General features: G+C 58.7%; 1 protein-coding gene across 2 annotated transcripts; it reads left to right on the top strand.

Annotated features, from left to right (window-relative positions):
- The first annotated feature begins 5,627 nt into the window (after positions 1–5,627).
- Positions 5,628–9,743, top strand: GPX8 (glutathione peroxidase 8 (putative)). Of its 2 annotated transcripts, none has more exons than XM_079780537.1 (3): positions 5,628–6,011; positions 6,639–6,834; positions 8,794–9,743. In XM_079780537.1, exons 1-3 carry the CDS (start codon positions 5,811–5,813, stop codon positions 8,955–8,957), a joined length of 561 nt encoding a protein of 186 aa, XP_079636663.1. In that variant the 5' UTR covers positions 5,628–5,810; the 3' UTR covers positions 8,958–9,743. The 2 variants fall into 2 exon arrangements, with proteins under 2 accessions (XP_079636663.1, XP_079636662.1); XM_079780536.1 differs by having other exon boundaries at positions 5,636–6,011; positions 6,573–6,834; positions 8,794–9,475.
- The last annotated feature ends 10,954 nt before the right edge of the window (positions 9,744–20,697 follow it).

The raw sequence follows: 20,697 nt of genomic DNA on the forward strand, positions 1-20,697 counted from the left end.
GGATAGACAAACAGATCAGTTACTCGGCTGCCCACACTCGGAAGCAACAAGGATGTGCCTGAGCAGGTGAGAGGACCGTAGACGGGACCCACCCAGGCAGCGGGCTGTTGTTCCAGTGCTTAGCACAGCGCGGGCGCGAGCCCTGGCAGACACGGGGCGCCCTCCATACACACAAGCGCAGGAAGCCACTCTGCACGGGTGACGCTGCAGGACTCCAACCGCAGGCCGTGCCAGCAAAAGCCAAGCCGCGGAGGCCGTGAGGAGTCGGCAGGGTGGGAGGCGGGAGGGAGGGATGGGCGAGGCAGAGGGGCCCTCAGCGCGTGACACTGTCGTGGTGGATGCTTGTCGCTGTACGTGTGTCAGACCCACAGAACCCACCCCCCAAGGCTGAACCCACTGCACACGCGGGCTCGGGTCGCAGTGATGCATCACACAGGCCCGTCCATCGTGACGGACACACTGTTTCATGTGGGATGTGGGCGTGGAGGCCCGGCGTGTGCTGGGGGGGGGGGGGGGGGGTAGGAGAACTCTGTACTTTCCCTTCATTTGCTGTGAACCCAAACTCCTCTGAAAACCGGAGAGAGAGACAGGTAGGTAGGAGGGTAGGTAGATACATCTCCTAGGCCCGTGGTCGGCAAACTGCGGCTCTCGAGCCACATACGGCTCTTTGGCCCCTTGAGTTTTTAGCAAAGGCCAGGTCAGGAGTACCCTAATTAAGTCAATAACAATGTACCTAACTATATAGTTTTTAAGTTTAAAAAATTTGGCTCTCAAAATAAATTTCAATCGTTGTACTGTTGATACCTGGCTCTGTGGACTAATGAGTTTGCCGACCACGGTCCTAGGATATCACGATACTACGGGCACATTCTCTCCGCCCTTTCAGCACAGACGCTTGTTCTCCTGCGTCAGATATCCGGCATCTCCTAATGCTGAGTCAGTAACGAACGGCGTGCAGACGGGCCTGACCCCAGAGGTGGTGGGCGCATGGCCGCGGCGCAGGCAGTGCCCTGCGGACGGCTGCTTCGTCCTCAGTGCGGTCCCAGGCCCTGTCTCCCGTCCAGGAAATGCCTGTCACACAGTTGTACGTGAGGCGAGCACTTATTAATGGAGAGGAAGAGGGAGATAAGAAACAAAACAAAGGAGGGAAAGGCATGAATGACTCGATGCTCCGCGCACATGGGTCTGGCTTGTTTACCTCGAGAGGCACGTCGTGTTGGCACTAAATCGGGAGGAATTCCGAGCACAGAGAACGCATGGGAACCTCGAGGGGTTTAGAATAAGGTCAGGAAGTAACAAAATGCAATAGGAACACACACGCATATCTAATAGCAAATAATCTGATGCAAACATTCGGGGGTGGGGGGCCCTGCACCGCCCAGGAGGGACCCTGGGGACACCTTGAGGTTGAGACAGAAGTAGCAAAGATGACCCATTAGCACCCTCACTGGTTTGGCTCAGTGGATAGGGCGTCGGCCTGCGGGCTGAAGGGTCTTGGGTTCAATTCCGGTCAAGGGCACGTACCTCGGTTGCAGGCTCCTCCCTGGCCCAGGCCCCGGTCGGGGCTCGTGCAGGAGGCAACCAGTCGATGTGTTTCTCTCACATCGATGTTTCTCTCTGTCTTCCCCTCTCTCTCTGAAATCAAGGGGAAAATATCCTTAGCAGTCCAGAACAGAGAGCAGAATCCCAGCGGGAAGGCAGGGGAGGGCGGGTGGGAGGTAATCAAGCAAAGACCTTGTAAGCACATATGCATGGCCCGCGGGCACAGACAACGGGGTGGTGAGAGCCTGGGGGCGGGGCAGGGGGCTGGAGAGGGGTCGATGGGGGGAAAGGGGCGGCATCTGTAATACTTTCAACAATAAAGAATTATTTAAAAGACAAGAAAAAGATCTCAGGTGAGGATTAACAACAGTGACCCACTGGCTCCCAGGCCTCTGTCCCCAGCCCCTGCCCACCTGCCCGCGGCCACAGCCCCACACAGCGGCAGCCACTCACCAGCCATCGACTCCAAGGTCTCAACACTCAAACTGACCGTGAGGACAGTCCCTCTTCTCTGTGACACTCGGAGCTCCCTCTTCCTGCGGGCGTGCGGACCCTTCAGGCAGGTGGTCCAGAGACTGTGCCCCACCACCGTGCCTCGAGGGGCTCGGGCCACGTCAGCCGCTCCCCCTCCCGTCTGGCCACGGCCATGGCCGCCTTCACAGGACTGCGTCTCTCCACATGGCTGGCCCAGCAGCCGGCCGGCGGCCCTTCCGGGTCACTTCAGGATACACTCTCTGCCCCTTCCAGTGAGATATATCTATATACACACACACTATATATATTCGTGCAAGAATAGGCCTTCCTTCCCCTGGCTGCCAGAACCAGCTTCCCTCCGGCACCCGGGACCCAGGCCTTCGCTCCGGCCCTGCCTCCCTCCTGTGGCTCCCTCCACCCCCCGCCCCACCCCCCATAGCAGGCATCCCGCCCCGCCCCAGCCACTCCGCGCCTGCACACGCATGCTGCCCAGAGGCCCAGAGTGGCCAGGGCGGGGCGGAACGCCTGCCTCGTTGCCATGGCAATGACGCAAGCGTCCCAGCCTGGCTGCCGCCATCTTTGTTGCGTCAATTTGCATATCCCCTCCTTATTGGTTGTGGGCGCTGCCATCTTTGTTGCAGAGTGATGGTCAATTTGCATATTCTGTCTTTATTAGATAGGATATATATATATTTTTTTAAATTATTATTTACTTCAGAGATGGAGAGAAAGAAACATCAACCATGAGAGAGAATCAGGGATCAGCTGCCTCCCACACACCCCACACTGGGGATCGAGCCAACAACCCAGGCATGTGCCCTGACTGGGAATCAAACCATGACCTCATGGTTCATAGGTCAGCACTCAACACCTGAGCCACGCCGCTGGGCTGCCTGAGCTTTCAAAGTAGTTTTCACATCGAGGCAATTCCCAGCCACTGCCCCGCCCCAGCTTGCCTTGGGCCGTGAGCCTCGGGCCGTGAGCCTCGGGCCGTGAGCCTCGGGCTGTGAGCCTCTGGCCAGTGTCTGCAGCATCATGGCCGCTCCAAGGCCAGGCTCTGGGTCCCTTCCTGGGAGTTCCTGGAATCTATTGTAATGATTTTATCACACACACACACACACACACACACACCCCGGGGCGCTGCCTGAAGGTGAGTGAGCCTCTCCTCCTCCCTCAGCGGGGCCCCAGGTGACCTGTGCATTCACCGGGAGTCTGGCTCCTGAGCCTGTGCGGGCAGCTGAGGAGCTGGTTGACATACCGCATGTGGACCAGACAGGAAGCACATCTACCCCCAAAGGCAAGCGGCACACACCAAGGAGCCTGTTGCTCTGGAAACCAAAGTAGGACGCGGCCTGACCTTTCTCAGCGTCAGTGTGCACCTGTCCTGCGGGCCTGTGAGGCCTGGGGGTCTGGGGGCGCTGAGGGCCGGTTCCTCCGGGGCAGCGAGGCGGAACGGCCGTGGGAGACAGGCCTCGGGGCCGTCCTCACAGAAAAGAAACAGCCTGTGGCCACGGGCAGCCGTGCTGGGAGGGCGGGCAGGAGAGCTGTGCGACAGGAAGATCCCTAGCAAAGGGGGTGGGGAGACCAGTGAGGCAGGAATCTTAGGGGGACACACAGGCAGGCTTAGGGGCTTTTTAGAATTGGGGTCCATGGGAAAAAGCATGGGGCTGCAGACTGGGAGAAGGCACATTTCCAGAACACAAGGAAGCCAGGGGCCGCCACCTCTCCATAAGACAGGAGGCAGCAGCAGGTATATTTCCATACGACAAGGGAACTGGAATAGCCAAGAAAGGTCACACTTACAAAATGAAGAGAAGGAAGCCCTTCATTCAGAAGGAAGGAGCGGGGAGAACCTCACGTGTTCCATGTGAGGTTCGACCTTTGAGCCCAGGAGTTACTATAGTAACCAGTCTAGGGGAATAGTGACCAATCAGAGGGGATATCAGGCACCAAGTTCTGCAGCCTTTATAAGCCGTGGGGAAAGGAACCCAGTGGGACCCTTCTCCCCCGCCCCACGTGAGAGTCCGTTCTGTGGGACCCTTCTCCCCCGCCCCACGCGGGAGTCCGTTCTGTGGGACGCTTCCCTCTCCCCATACGGGAGTCTGTACTTGTTCTTCCATAAATCTCCATCTTTGCTATACTACCCTCTGTCCGTGGATTCATTCTTCGATTCCGGCGGACAAAGAATCCGGGGTCCGGTCCGAAAATTGGGTATCACTAGGAAGGCCTCGGCCATTTGAAACAACAGCCCAGCGGGAGGCGCTAGGACCTGGGCGAGTAGGAGGGCGTGTAAGCCGCAGGGGCCTCAGCCACGTGGCAGCGGGAGGGATGCGGAGGATGACCCAGCCTGAGGTCGCTGCTCTGCGTCCCGCCCTCAGACACCGGCTCTCCACGTGCATTAAAGGCCTTGTTTTCGCCAGGCCGCATGTCTCCGAGCATTGCTTGAATTCAGACAGACGGGGTTCCCACAGCAGGGTTCCAGGAACCCTGCGTGCTCAGTGACTCGGCCAGAACCCCGAGTGGAACTGTCACAGTTACGGGGGATCCGTGCCGTATACACTTCCGTTCTTTGCTGGAAACTGTGTTAGGAGACGATGCTTTTCTGTCGTAGCCACTCCTCCCAGGCCGAGAGCAGTGGTGCTGGTCTCTGACGGGGCTGAGCTGTGGACTTCCCCTCCACGCGCCCCCACGGAGGCAGGACCGAGGCAGAGCCGCCCTGAGGTCCAATGGGCAGGGCCTCCCGTCACCCCTTGCACCTCCCAGCACTTTCTGGAAATGCAGCCACAGGGCCGGAGGCACAAAGCCCTCAGTTGGAGACAGTGCTGCGGGCTTCCCCGGCCGAGCCAGGGGTCTCAGGCAATGGGGTCCCCCCACACACACACCGTGGCTGCCCCCCTAGATGCTCAACACAGCGAGAGACCTCCCGCAGGGGCAGCCGGGGGTGGGGGGGGAAGATCAGAACCAAGCAGCTGGAGGATGCACCACGCAGCGGTGAGCTGGGGCTGGTGCCTTCTCGGGGAATTTCCTCATCCGCTACATCCTGCTTTCTCACCGAGCCCGATGCTTCATCGGCAGGTCGGAGCCCATTGGTGAACGTGGAACCATCTTCAGAACACCTGGCCCCGGGGCATGGATGCTCCAGTGGGAAGTGACTCTCCCTGGGACCCTCAGTCATCTGCTCGATGGCAAGTTCATTTCCTACTGTCAGTCACGATCAGAAATACGAAAAGCACTGAACTGCGTGTCCTTGACGATAGAGGGCTTTTTAAGCCGTCGCTGTTTATCATCGATTTATTTCTGCTCTATTCACCTGGCATTGCCTTAGCTGGGCGAGGTCGGAGTCAGGAGCCTTTCAGATGTTTTATCATCAATTCCTTGAACTCACGGAGCGGGTGTGACATCCATCACATCATACGCACGCCCTTCGGGTCCCCCCACGTCCTGTGCTCTGGGTACCCAGCCCCTGAGCTAAGGATTGCTGGGCGCCGCTTCCCAGGGTCAAGGGCGCCATCTGCTGGGGAAATGATTTCTTCGCTGGGAGAGGGCGAGCGAGCTACCAAACCGTCCTGACTTCCTGCAGAAACTGCAAACGGCATCCCAAAGCCCCCGGAATTCCCCCGCGCTCTCCCGCCTCCCTCCCTCCCTCCGGCCGGAGAAGGGCCGCCTGCTCCTCGGGTGGGCGGGACGAGCGCGTCTGTCCTTCCGGGTTTTCCACCGAGCTGGGTTTGGGGGTTTCGCGTTTCAGCTCCTCCTCGAATGCTGTCCCGCTGAGCCCTCCCTCCCGATCCTCCAAGATGGAGCCTCTGGCCGCGCAGCCCCTGCGCTCGGGGCCCAGGGCCAAGGCGCTGGCGGTGCTGCTGGCCCTGGCGCTGTGCGCGGGGACGCTGCTGCTGCTGCAGCTGAGGGCCCGCAGGCCCCGGGCCCGCAGCTTCTACGCGTTCGAGGTGAAGGATGCCGCGGGCAGGCCCGTTTCTCTGGAGAAGTTTAAAGGCAAAGTAAGTGCTTCTCCGGGCGGGCGGCCGCGGCTTCTCTGCTCTGCCACGTGTTCGCCCGCGTTCTCTGCCCGGGGCCCGTGTTCTCAGTTCGGTGGCCGTACGCTGTCATTTATAACGAAGTGATGTCACTAGCACATCCACACGGTCAGGGTCCTCTAGCTCACGCGCTTCTCGTCCATAAACTCACCGTCTCGACTGTTTGCCTTAAAACGCTTTCCCTGTGCGCTGCATCGACGCGTTAAGTTGTTCGGACGTTAAGTTGTTCGGACATTAAGTTGTTAGGATGTTCCTGTAACTGGGATGTGACTGTGGAGACGTCAATAGGAGACGCATCTATCCATGACCATCTTTCTTAAAAACACCCTCTTGAGCAGCTGATGCCTTAGCGGGGGGTTGGGGGAGCCCGGGGGGGGGGGTTACGCCTGGTCTTCGGGGGCATCCAGGCCGTGGTCTCCCATCCAGTTAGGATGAGGGTCTCCCGGGGGCGGGTTTAGCTGCTGGCAGAGCCTCTGATCGCTCCCCTGCCTCACTGTCTGTTCGGCTCTTTTCTTCTTCCGGGAGGTCACGCTAGTTGCCAACGTGGCCAGCGACTGCCGGCTCACCGACAGCAACTACTTGGCGCTGCAGGCGCTGCACCGCGAGTTCGGCCCCTTCCACTTCAGCGTGCTGGCCTTCCCCTGCAACCAGTTCGGGGAGGCCGAGCCCCGCCCCACCAAGGAGGTCGTGTCCTTTGCGAGAAGCACCTACGGCGTCACCTTCCCCATCTTCCACAAGATTAAGATCCTGGGACCCGAGGCGGAGCCTGCATTCCGGTTTCTTGTCGGTAAGTATCTCCCCTCCTCCCCAGGGGAAGGGGCTCATTGCTTTCATCCCTAGAACAGGACCGCACGCTCCTATCTCATTCGAAAAGCGTCCGGGGGACGTCCTCTCAGACCATCACAGAGCCAGAGCCTCAGCCTTTCGCACTTCCTACAAGTTATGCGCCCTGAAATCAATGTTTGACGTCTTGGATGACAAAGCAGATCCATTCCACTGTGTCTATTCCTTATGATCATTTTACTGAAAATGTTGCTTGGGAAGTGGCCACAGCTGTGTCCACGGAGTCCCCTCGTCTTTGAGTGGGGCCATCCACGCTGGATTTCATGTTCCTCGAGGAGGAATAATTCTCAGTTTACCGGGTTTTTGCTAAAATTCAAAGCAGAATATAACACTTTTTTGGAGGAAGCGGTGCTGGGCTGTTGCTGCAGAATCTGGGGAGCAGGTCAGGGAGCAGGAAGGCAGTGAGGGTGGTGACTAAGGCACAGGCTTTGGCCCAGTCTGCCCAGCCCACGCCGGCCCCGCCCTTTGCTGTGTGGCTTCAGGCACACCGCTGACCCTCTCTGTGCCTGTTTCGTTGGTACAATGCGATGGTCAGTGTGTCCACCCCTAAGGTCGTTTGGGAGATGGGTTAACGGTGAGAGTGAAGGACGTGTCCCCTGCCTGCCCGGCCGACTCAGGACCTTCAGGTGCCGACCCCTCATCTAACGAGGCAGCCGGTCCCCGGCCATTTCCCTGCAGGTCACTGGGCCCCGTGTGCAGAGCACAGCACACAGAGTGACTACGGCCGCACTGGATCCCCGTCCCCTGGGCGCCCTCGCTGGCTCTCCTCCCGCACGCACGAAGCAAGCATCTCCGCCTCTGAAAACTGCTCCCCCGCCTCCTCCTCCGTTTCTCTGCCTCCGGCTCTCCACTTCCCGCCTCGCTGGCTGCCACCGGCTCTGTCACGCCCTCCTGACAGGTGGTCCCGGTACCTGCGCTCCCCTCCGCCTCCCCTTTCCCCTGCAGCGTCCTCCTCCCACCCACCCTCACTCTGCTCATCCTGGGGTTGCTCCTGAAATCACGTGGGCTCGTCCTACTCCGCCCCCTCCCCCTCCTGGGTCAGGTCTGCCTCCCGCGCCCAAAGCCTCCGATCCAGCTCCTCCTCCCAGCGGGTGTCGGTCCCACGCCCAGTCCCACGTGCACGGGGAAGAACTGGCCACCTCCCCCAGACACCGGCCTGAGTCCCCTGTGGAGTACTGGACCCCGAGCTCCGGGGGGGGGGGGGGGGGTGCAGCTGTCGCTCCGGGCTGCCTGCTCCCTGGCCCTGACACCTGCTTTCGGACCTCCACTTTTCTCATCTGCAAAATGGGGAGAAGAACGACGCCCCTCCCGGGGCGGCTGGAGCGCGCACACGCGGGCCGTCAGAGCACGGAGCCGCTGCCCGGCGCACAGCAGGCGCTGGATAAATCCCAGCTGCACTGCCTTCTCATGCCAGCCTATAGGAACGCACGAACCCAGGGTGACATAGAGGAAAAACATCCAATTTCTCACGTAAATTAAGATGCATCAGGGCATCACAATTTCTCCAAATGTGATTGTTTTAAATGTCTCACCATGTTCAGCTGTGTAACAGGTAACAATATGAAAGCCATCTTTAATATGAAAAGTACCCTACACATTCCCTTTACAAAGGACTTGTAAAGTATCATTTTATCTTTTAAAATGCTAAGAAACTGAAAGGTTTGAGCTGGTGACGAGGTAATTGTTTTGTTCAGATCAGCAGATCTGGATAGTCACTAGCTCCGGGGGCTGGCTGGGTCGCCGCCCGTGAGGGAAGCTGGCTGCTGGGCCCCGTTGGCGCTTTGCTTTGTGACAAGGTGGCAATCCTGGACGGTGATTCTAGCTGTCCCGTGTGCAGCTCCCCCGAACGGAAAGTCCTGACAGAAACGAAGCCACGCTCACGCAGATGCATCTGTCGTTTCAGATTCTTCCAACAAGGAGCCGAGGTGGAACTTCTGGAAGTACCTGGTCAGCCCCGAGGGCCGCGTGGTGAGGTCCTGGCGGCCCGAGGAGCCCATGGACGCCATCCGGCCTGAGGTGGCGGATCTGATCCGGCAGATGATCATTCGAAAGCGGGAGGACCTCTGAGAAGGCCGCGGGTCACCGCCACGCCGTCAGAACAGAGTGTCCGTCTCCTCGCGGGCGGTGCGGCCCGAGTGCAGACCCGGCCGGGCGTGCGCCGCGGGGGCTTCGTGCGGCCCTGCCCGTGGGGGACGTCCGCAGCAGGGATGGCACCCAAAGCAAACGGGGCGTCCACGGAATCCCCAGGCACACTCAGTCCCAGGGACACACCGAGCCACCAGGACCGTCCCCGCGTGTTCATGTCCTGATGCTCAGCTCGACACTCCCTCGGCCCTCCTGGACGTGCCCACACCTAGACCACCGCGTGCCTGGACCGTGTGGAGCAGCTAACTGTAAATGACTGTTTAATAAAACACAAAACCCTATCTAATAAAGAGGTGATATGCAAATTGACCGTCACACCCTCACAAGGTGGCCGGCAGAGGAGGGCCGTTGTGGGCGATCAGGCCAGCAGAGGAGGGCAGTTGTGGGCGATCAGGCCAGCTGAGGAGGGCAGTTAGGGGCAACCAGGCCAGCAGAGGAGGGCAGTTGTGGGCAATCGGGCCAGTAGAGGAGGGCAGTTAGGGGCAACTTATGACTATTTGGCCAGATGCATTAAAACATACAGGCCAGCAGGGGAGGGCAGTTGGGGGGGACCAGGCCTGCAGGGGAGGGTAGTTAGGGGGTACCAGGCATACAGGGGAGGGCAGTTAGGGGCAACCGGGCCGGCAGGGGAGGGCAGTTGGGGGCAACCGTGCCAGTAGGGGAGCAGTTAGGCGTCAATCAGGCTGGCAGGCAGAAGCGGTTAGGGGCAGGCAGGCAAGTGTTGGGAGCCAGCAGTCCCGGATTGTGAAAGGGATGTCTGAGGGGTCCCAGATTAGAGAGGGTGCAGGCTGTGCTGAGGGACACCCCGCCGCCCCCCCCGTGCACGAATTTCATGCACTGGGCCTCTAGTAAACATAAAGTCATACATATAGATTCAAATCCTTATATTTGGGTTTTTTTTCATTTACTGAATTTTGTTTATGTACAGTTCATAGGATGCTTTATTTTTTTTTAATTCTTTATTGTTGAAAGCATTACATATGTTCCCCTTTCTCCCCTATTGACCCCTTCCAGCCGCCCCCGCTCCCACCCCAGGCCTTCAGCACATAGTATGTTTTATTACACCTGGCCAAATAGTCATTATAAATGACATTATCATCATAACATTTGAAAAGGCCTTCATCACTTTCAACATTTCACTATTATTTTCCAGAAGACACTCAAATTCCATAAATACAGGATTAACAGTTGGAGTCGGTCTTGACTTCTGAGTGAAAACCCAAGTGTAAGAAAGAAGCCCTGAGTGTATGGTCACGTAACTTGAATCCTTTTCGGTTAATGTCACTAATCTAGTCAGAGAGACTGGCCACTTGGGGAGAATTCACTGTGACGTCATCTGATGGGGGACATCGTGCAAGCGAGCAACTGCAGGCGCCAGGTCCTAGCACGAGCGACCCGGCCTCCTCAGGGTCTCAGCGAACTGTGCTCCCAAAGTCACGCCTCTCAGCTCTGTGAGCCTCATGGTTACCGGGAAAGCGGCCACGTTGGTGAAGGTTAGTGGCTGCACCATGAAATACTCATTTCATGAAAGAATTAAATATGAAAGCAGGAGGCCCGGCCAGCGTGGCTCAGTGGTTGAGCGTTGACCTATGAACCAGGAGGTCAGGGCACATGCCCGAGTTGCGGGCTCAATCCCCAGTGTGGGATCAAACCGTGACCTCCTGGTTCATAGGTCAATGCTCAACCACTGAGCCACACTGGCCGGGCTACCTTTCTTAACTGTAGCACATATAGCATATACCCAGTGGTGGCTGGTAAGTGAGTTAGTGTGTCTGTAGCATGTGTACATCCATGTGTACATTTCCTCACTGTAATACACGAACAGGCATCCAGTGGTGGCCGGTGAGGCTGGATAACCAGCTCTGTGGAGGGAGGAGGAGTCCCAATTCGCAGCATTTGCCCGTTTCCCTGGTGCCAATGCTCCCACGTGGCCAGTTTCAACCTACCGATCGCTGACTGACTGGCTTGCAAACTTCCTGAAAATTTAACGATTGGTTCCCACAAGCCACGCCGAGCAGGCTCCAGCACACCCACATTCTAAGAAACCAGACTTCATAGGTTCCACAAGGCTCTCCACAGAGATCCGGAGCCAAAACATCACGTACTCTCCACTCTGCCCTCACCTGGTGCTTTACGGGGAGACGCGCAGGCGCTGGGTGGAGGCGCTGCTGACAACACCCCGTGGGGCACGCTGGGGCCCAGGGACCTGGCGGCCTGTCCGCAGGCAGGAAAACACCGAACCGATGGAGCAGCAAGACACAAACCCCGAAAAACAGAGCTCTGCTCTATTTCCCTTCTGTAAGGACATCCACTGCGTCTGAAAGCTCAAGGCCGAGTGGTGGGTGAGGCTGGTAGGGGACCCTCTGAGCCTGGTGATCCCTCAGCTGGATTTCCTCTTTGCCCTGGGATTACAGTCACCACACTCCCCCCCACTTTCCCCCCCACTCTCCCCCGCCACGCTCCCTCCCCTCCTTGCAAAGGCCACGCCTTCAGAGGGAAGCTTTTCTCTGGGGGGAGAATGAAGAGCAGCAAGGAATTAGGAGCCCTCCTGAGGGTAGTGGTGAAAAGCACAGGGGCTGCCCGAAGAGAAAACACCCCGGAGAAAACAATCCCCGTCCGAAGGGGCCCCCCCCCTCCTCCTCCCCTTCCCCCTCCTCTTTCTCCCCCTCCCCCCCCCCGTGTTCCTCCTCCCCCTCCCCCTCCTCCTCCTCCCCCTTCCTCCCCCTCACCCCCTCCCCCTCTCCTCCTCCATTAAGCTACCTCCTCCTTTTCCTTCAGGGTCCCAAGCTGCCTCCCTCCCTCTCCCTCTCCCTCACAGAGAAACATTTCCTTTTGGAACTCATGTCCTCATTCTCCTCCTTACTCACCATCTCCTTAATTTCTCTTCATTTGATTCCACTTTCCCTCCTTTCTCATCTTCTCAATATGGAACTGAAGAACAACTGTAAACACACATTCTCTTTATTGAGTATAAATGTTGGCATTTTATGTCTGGCTCTTTGGTTTACAAAAATTAAAACACAAAGGCCAAGCCTTCTAAATTGAGTAGGTTTTATTTTTATCAACAGCTCAGTGACTTTCTATGCAAAATAACATGCTGCAACTTCACCTTTATGAAAACAATATCGTTTGGAAGGGCTGGTTAAACACAGAGATCCAGCAAATGGAATGATGTTGGACCACAAAGAGGGTGAGATTTTAGAGCAGCAAAATGCATAAGAATGAAATCACAGGCGTCTGTTAACCCATGGTTCTAGAAATGTCTAACTGTAAATAAGAGTAAAGGTTATTTCACCAATAACTTACAGCAGCACCGTAGAGAGGTGATGTATTCCTCGGCTCTCACCTGGGGGAACCATCGCCCAGACCACCAGTCAGTTCTATGGACACCAGCCGCCGCCCGAGCGCGCCCTCCACAAGCCACACCTCTGCTCACTTCCAAGTACGAGTCTGAGATGAAGACAAAAATGAGGCCTCCCGGTATTACAGCCCCACAGCATCACCTGGCGGGTCTGTGAGTAACCGCGTCGCTCTCTGCCATATGGCTCTGCCTGTTACAATGAGTGACTGAACAGCAATGCTGTCACTGTGCACATTGCTGGCCATGGCAAGAAGCCCACACACATCGATGCTCGTGTACATGCAATGGGATAGCAGGTGCATGTTAGCTGATGTCATCCACATATCAACCAGCTAACAATACACTGCCAGCCCATCACACACAGCCCGCGCCTCGGCGGCCGGAGCACGCACCCGGAGCACGCACCCGGAGCAGGGGCACTGCCCGCCTCCTCGGGCCGCGGCTTTCCACGGCCAGGACGTCCCTGAGGCTGAACGCCGTGTGGAACGTGGGCAGAACTTTCATCCTAACAGTCACGGTGAAGCAAACACAGAAAACGTATCCCCCACAACCGTTGCCAGAAACAAAACCCATGTTTCATTTAGTCTTATCAAAACTTATAAAGCTTTCAAAAAGCTTACACTTTACGTCTTCCAAAGTAAAAGCCTGGATATGGGAATAGGTTACTGGAGCACAAATAAATTTAAAAAGTTATACTTAACTATATACAGCTTTTCTAACTGCTTCTGTTTACCAAAACCACGGTTGCCTGCGTTGGGCAGTAAAATACTCAGGAGTACAGGACCAGCCTCAGCTCGGGGGGCGGCGGTGTGAAGAATTCGGGATTTAATAACTTCCAGGGTAGCTGTCTACTCCCGTCATACAGGGCGTTCACCACTGCGCTCTGCAAGTGCAGGTGTGTGTTCGGTGTACAGTGTACAGTGTCACCGCTTATAGGAAAACTTACAAAAATGGCGATGGGATTGAAACTATCATCTGTGTGTCAAGATGGAAGGAAAGACCGCTCGGCTTGGTTTCTTACTCACCGGCCACAAGAGGAGCTCACGGCCCGGGTTCGGACTTTCGGGCAGTGACAGTCCTGCGCCGGCTCAGCTGGGAGTGAGTGCTGTGCCCACAGGGCCGGGGTGGCGCCCGTCTCACCCACCAGGTGGCGCCATCCCACCTCCTCGGAGGGAGCGCTCAGAGGAAGGGCCCAGCCCGAGCACCGCCCGCCTGCCGGGCGCCCCGCGCACACCGGGGCCACGGGCTGCAAAGGTGGCCGTGCCGCGTGCGCCGGACCTGCGGCTGCTCACCGAACCCCTCCAGCGGGCACTGACCCTCCAGGCAGGGCAGCCCGCGCCCCACTCCTTCTCCAGCAAGAACCGGTCTGCTGAGGGCGGATCTGAGACCGGCACACAGACACACACACACACAGACACACACACACAGACACACAGACACCCAGACACCCAGACACACAGACATCCAGACACACAGACACCCAGACAGACACACAGACACACAGACACCCAGACACACAGACACACAGACACACAGATCCACAGACACAGACACCCAGACACACAGACACACAGACACACACACACACAGACACACAGACATCCAGACACACAGACACCCAGACAGACACACAGACACACAGACACACACACAGACACACACACACACAGACACACAGACACCCAGACACACAGACACACAGACACACAGATCCACAGACACAGACACCCAGACACACAGACACACAGACACACACACACCCAGACACACAGACACCCAGACAGACACACAGACACACAGACACACAGACACACACACACACAGACACACACACACACACACACACAGACACACACACACACAGACACACAGACACACAGACACCCAGACAGACAGACACACAGACACACACACAGAGCCCCGCCGCGCCCTCACCGGGGAGCCCGGCCTCTCCTGCTGGTCCCGGGGCGCCTCCTCCTCTGAGACGCAGACAGCACGTGGGGGGGAGGGGCTGCTCCGGACCCCCAGGCGCCGGGGCCGCGGGAACCACCAGGCGCCTTGGACACGGGGCCCGGGGGGAGCGGGGATCGCGGGGCCCGGCTCACCCTCAGCTTCTCCTCTCCCCGGCGGGACCCCGGTCTGAGTGCGCACGCCTCGCCCCGCCCGGCGCCCCTCCGCCTCCCGCCGGCTCCGGAGCGCGGCCCCAGCGCCTTAAACCGCCGGCCCGGCGGCCTCGGGCGCGGGAATCCCCTCGGCGGCGCCTCATTGGCCGGCGCTGCGGTGACGTCAGAGCGGAGGGCTTCCCCGCGGGCGCCCCGCCCTCCCGCCGCCCGCGGCCCCGTCCCGGCGGCGCGCTCCGGGCGCCAAGCTGTGCCGCGGGCGCGGGGCGCGGGGCCCGGCGGGCGGAGGAGCGGGATCTGGGGCGCACGCTCGCCCACGCCGGAAGCAAACACGTCTGCGCCGGGCCCTCCCCCGCCCCGGACAGACACACACACCCGGAGAGGCCGACGCGGGGGCTGCGGGAGGGAGTGCGGAGGGACGCGGGGCCCGCGGGGCTGGCGGCGCCCCCTCCCCCGGAGTGCGGGCGGCCTCGGCCCTAACGCCACGCGTGGCCTGTGCGCGTTCACGGGGACGCGGCCATCGGGGTCCCTCGGAGAGGGGTCTCCCCCCGGCTCCCTGCGGCCCTGCTCGCTGCGGGCGGGAACCTGGGCGCCGGGGCCCAGACTGAGGCCGTTCCGCCCTCGGCGACCCCGGAGGGAAGGTGCGGCCGGGCCCGGGGCCCGGATTGAAGGCCTGTTCCACCCGCGGGAGCCCACGCGCCCCGCAGTGCGCTCGGGAGGCCCTCCAGCTCCCAGGAAAGCCTCTCAGCAAACGTTCCCGCGACAGAAAGTGAAATGTGCTTGGATGGGAGCCAGCCGTATCGTTCATTTAAAAGATCCGTTTTGCAAATGTCAGCTAAAATAGCAACACGTTGGCACTAGCAGTGAAGACTGTTTCTTTGTTCTATGTGTAAATGCCCTTTTACATCCTCCCGTTATAAGAACAGGTACGAGCAAAGGACCAATAAGCCCAGTTCCATTAATGGGCTGGGACATCCGTGTCCGTTGGGATTACTTTAGAGTCCACAAGGACTAAGAATAGTGAATAGCTCATCTAGAATTCAAGTAATACATGCCTAAAGTCAAATTTGGCTACTAATTCCACAGCATATCACACAACCTCCAAATGCCCTTTTCCCTAATGTAAAGTGAAAAAAAAAAAGGTCCAATATCTTCCTTTAAAATGTCGCTGTGCATTTAAATATTCAGAATAAAATGTAACACTACAATGATGAAATCAGAAAAAAATCGCCATTTGGCAAACACCACAGTTCGGCTGCAGCGGGAACCCAGGAATGTGCCAGAATCCGTGTGCGGCAGTGAGGACACTTGCCTCCTTTGCTTAAACACAGAGAGAAAAATCACAGCTTTTCACGCACACGCGTGGCAGACACCCCCTTAACCGCCGTGTGCCCCTGGGTACGATGCATGCATCGTTTTTGTGGTACTTTTTGCCAGAAATACATGACCTGAATTTAAAATTGAGAAAATACTAAGCAAACCCAAATTAAAGGAATTTTAAAAAAAATAAGTGGCCAAGTGTACCCTTCAAAAGTGTCAGCCGTGAATATTTGTCACAGATCAGGAGAAACTACCTAAGTACACGTGACAACTCGCCGCCTGGTGGGATCCTGGGCTGAATCCCGGCCAGAAGGGGACATCAGCCGAAACCGGTTTGGCTCAGTGGATAGAGCGTTGGCCTGCGGACTGAAAGGTCCCGGGTTCGATTCTGGTCAAGGGCATGTGCCTTGGTTGCGGGCACATCCCCAGTAGGGGGTGTGCAGGAGGCAGCTGGTTGATGTTTCTCTCTCATCGATGTTTCTAACTCTCTATCCCTCTCCCTTCCTCTCTGTAAAAAATCAATAAAATATATTTTTTTAAAAAAGAAAAGGGACATTGCCGGGGCTGTGGGAACCTGACTAATCCTGTGGACCGGTCACAGAGTGATGCCATTCCTGGTTCTGACCTGTGTGCGGTGGGGGTGGGAGAGGTTAATGTTTACGGAAGCTGGTACGGGGTGGGATGCTTTGTACCAGGTTTGCAGCCTTTTCCCCAAAGTGTAAGCTTACGATTAAGATCATTCACCACCAGGCTCCCCCAGACAGACAGGAGGCAGACTGGGGAGAACACGGAGCACTCAGGAGCCCCTTTCTCTTCATTGGCACCGACTAAGGCCGCATCCACACGCCCGGCGCGGCGAGCGCCCCGCTGCCCTTGGCGAAGGGGGTGCGGGGGGCCCGGGGTGCGGACGGGGTGACGCCCGCGATTTGGGGAACCGTGAGCGGGGAGGCCGCGCCGCAGCCAGGAGGGCGGGCGCGGGCGGCTGCGGGCCGGTTTCCGGGGCTCCCGGGGGGCAGGTCCCGCTGGTAACGGGGAGCAGGGGGTCCCCAGGCTTCCCCAGCGCAAGCTTCCTGTCCATCCCGGTGACCACACGGTCACCGCCGTTCCGGGGGAGCGCGCCCCGTCCCCCCCCCCCGCCATCCACCACCTGCGCTCAGGGCTCGGCTGGCTGTGAACCCCAAACCGCCCCCAGAAACGGACCTCACGGGCTCCCATTGGCGACCCGCCGTCTCTGCTCCCCGCGTCCGTCCGCGCTCTTCCCGCCGCCGCGCTCTCCGCACCCCGGGAGCCGCCAACGGACGTCCGCGCGCCCCGCCCGCCCCGCCCGCCCGCGCGCCCACCCGCCGCCGGGACCGTTGGCGGCTCAACCGTCGCCCTGGCACGCGGGGGCCCCGCCCGGAGCCGGAGCCGGAGCCGGGGTGGGGTGGGGGGCGCGCGGCGGGATGGCCGGGCTCCAGCGCGGGTGGGGCGGGAGCTGGGCGCGGAGTGCGGGGTCCCCGCGGCGCGGAAGGCGCGAGGGGGGAGGGGGGACCGCCGCGTCCTGGGCTCGGACCTCGGAGCCGTCTGCTCCCCACAACCCACGGCCCTGGGGGCGCGGGGGAAGGGGTGGGCCCCTCTCAGACCCCGGGCTCCCCGCGCCGCCTGAAGTGGGGTCCCGGCGAGAACACGTCTCCGTTAGGGGGGTTCCCGGACACGCACCCCCTCTGCCCGGTCCCTGAGGGGGGGCCCGGCTTAGAGGGTGAGATGGGCCGCTGCACCCCAAGCTCTCACCTTCTCGGGCGCACGCCCCCCTCCTCCCCCACGTTAGGGGACGTGAGAACGTCCAACGGAAATTGGCACAAATCTGTACGCGACGGACCCTGAGCGCTGGCCCGACCCCCTTCCGCTGGGCCTCCCTCCCAGGCCTCCCCCGGCATCGCCCTCACGGAACTGGGTCCGGTTCCCCTTCTCCCCAACCCCCCCCTCCCCCCGCTCCTTCCCCGTCCCCCACCGCCACCCCCGGGAGCCCCCGGCCCCCAGGCGCCCTCCCCGGAGGTGGTGGCATCGCCTCCCCTTGACCAGCTGCTCGGCCGGCGGGGGATGCGACCTGGGCCCATTCACCGAACCGACCGTCTGTTCGCTCAGCCGTGCGGGCTCCGGGAAGCGGGGAGGCCGGGACCGAGCTGTCCCGAGCCACACGTCTCCCCGCTGTGGTCACGACTCCCCGCTGCCCCAGACCCCGAGGCTCTCCCTCACCCCCAGAATTAAGGTCAGATTCTCCCGCTCCCCTGCAACTCGGCACCAGCACCCCCTCCCGCCTCACCTCCAGGGCCTCCTGCCTCCAGGCCCCCCAGGTCCCCCCCCCCCCATTCTGACCCTGCAATGCCGGCTCCCTTCTCCACAAGCGCCTCAAACCTCCCTGCCTGGAACCTCCCCCTCCCCGGGGCCCACAGCACCGGGGCCGCTGGTCTGCTCCAGCCCAGAAGCTCATAGAGGCGCATGAAGCTCCAGCTGGTGCCCCTTCCGAGCCTGGCTAGTGCTCTCCCCACGCGGGGGGGCGGGGGGGGGCTCGAACACGGTTGGTTTTCAGTGAACATCTGGGGGTGACCTGTGGGGGAGGTGAGGACCTTCCACAGCCATGGAGCCAGGACCACAGGGCCCCAAAGGCAGACCTCAGCACCCTCACGGTGCTGCTCAGTGACTGGAGCACCCACCTGCTCACTGAAGGCCGAGGGTTCGATTCCTGGTCAAGGTCAAGGGCACAGACCTGGGCTGTGGGTCCATCCCAGGCCCCATTGGGGAGTGTGGAAGGCAACCCATGGATGTGTCTCTTCTCACATCCACGTTCCTCTCTCTCTCTCTCTCTCTCTCTCTCTCTCTCTCCCCCCCCCCCCCCCGCTTCCTCCCTCCCTTCCACTCTATCTAAAATTAAATTAAAAATATCCTCAGGCGAGGATTAAAAAAAAGAATGTGGTCAATTTTTTTTTAATTGTGACCTAAAAGGTGTGGTGGAAGCCAGGTGCCCGGAGTGCGGGAGACCTGGTCACCCAGGCCGGGTCAGCGGCGAAACACGGCTCCCCTTTAAGGCGCTTCTCCGGCCTGTAACTGTGACAACTGTCCCCTCCGAGCAGATGCACATTCCGATGAGGACCAGGAGAGAGGATACAACCCTGAACCCCGAACCCCAAAAGCAAAGCCTTTCCTTGGGGGTAAAGTGATGGCACCCACGTGGCTGATGTTGAAAGTACTTGAATGACAGCAGCCTCGGGTCCAAAGCCCGCACGCAGTAGGTGTCTGACACATAGTAGGTGGTGGATAAATACGTGCGTGAATGAATTCTAGCCTGCACCCAGTCTCCACAATAGGGGTGACTAAGCAGCAGGGGGCTGTGGCTCCGCTCCGTCTGATGGGTGTCACTAGAGGGCACGCGTCCAGTGTGTTCCCAGTCTGTGCTCACCACCAACCTCCTGTTTGTGACTTGAGCTTAAGTCTGGGAAGTAAACGAAGTGCATCCTGGTTCCTGCGCCAGATCTGAGTTCCTTGTGCCCCACAATCGCGGGGAGTCCCGGAGAAGCCCGGCGGAGTGGACTGGGAGCGGAGGGAGAGCAGTGGGTTCCGCCCCAGGCCAGGCCCCCCCTCGTGCTCCACATTACCTGGCAGCGTGACTGCCCCCTCCCCGGTGTGCTTATGTAGAAAGCGCCAGCCTTCTTCCCACCCGCACCCACAGGCCTCAGCGGGACGAAGGGGTGGGAGCTGCCGGTTTCACAGCGGCCGCCCTCTCCCCCCCCCCCCATGGCGAACCCACACGCCCACTGGGACAAGGAGCCCTCATCCCAGCAGCTCTGGAGGCCTCCCCCCTCCGCCCTCGGGTCACCTCACCTGACCGGCGCTGGTGCCTTCACCAAGGCTTCGCCTTTGGGTGCTATTGTAAGTACAAAAATAAGTGATGGCTGAATCCCACTTTTCACTCCATAGAAGGGAAAATTTCCTTAGGAGACGGGTTACGGGAGCACAAATGATCAAGAGGGACCGTTCGATCTCTTGGAGATAAAAATGGGTAATTTATAGGTGAGGCTCTGAGTAGGATGTTCCCAAGGAAACTCAACTAGAAACCATTCATTTCTAATCAGTTTTTAATTTGATTTTTAATCAAAATTTCAAAGCTCATATGTTGGTTTCTGCACGGAACGCAGCGGGCAGCAAGAATCAGCGCAGACATTGGGGTGATAACCAATTACACTAACAGACATTGGGGTGATAACCAATTACACTAACAGACATTGGGGTGATAACCATTTATACTAACAGACATTGGGGTGATGACCATTTACACTAACAGACATTGGGGTGATAACCAATTACACTAACAGACATTGGGGTGATGACCATTTACACTAACAGACATTGGGGTGATAACCAATTACACTAACAGACATTGGGGTGATAACCAATTACACCAATTACACTAACAGACATTGGGGTGATAACCAATTACACTAACAGACATTGGGGTGATGACCATTTACACTAACAGACATTGGGGTGATGACCATTTACACTAACAGACATTGGGGTGATAACCATTAACGTGCCTGATCTTTAGGGACTTGGCCCAGCGCCCTCCAGCAGGAGCTGCAGTAAGATGACATTTCTCCCGCCTGCAGGTGGCGCTGTGAGCGAGGAGACGTGACAGGCTCTGATCAGCACCTTCTGGAACCTGGGACGACCTTACCGGGTTAAACAAGTGCAATGGGATATGGGTCTGTTACCCAGATGCCTTCGATCCTCTCCATTGCCACTTTCCTTTCATTGGGATTCTTCCTCTGCCCTTTGGGGGTTAGATTTATGGCCTAATAAATGTATTGCCTAATAAACCTATTGT

The sequence above is a fragment of the Cnephaeus nilssonii genome (genome assembly GCF_951640355.1).
Source record: "Cnephaeus nilssonii genome assembly, chromosome: 2".
NCBI classification, from domain to species: Eukaryota; Metazoa; Chordata; class Mammalia; order Chiroptera; family Vespertilionidae; genus Cnephaeus; species Cnephaeus nilssonii.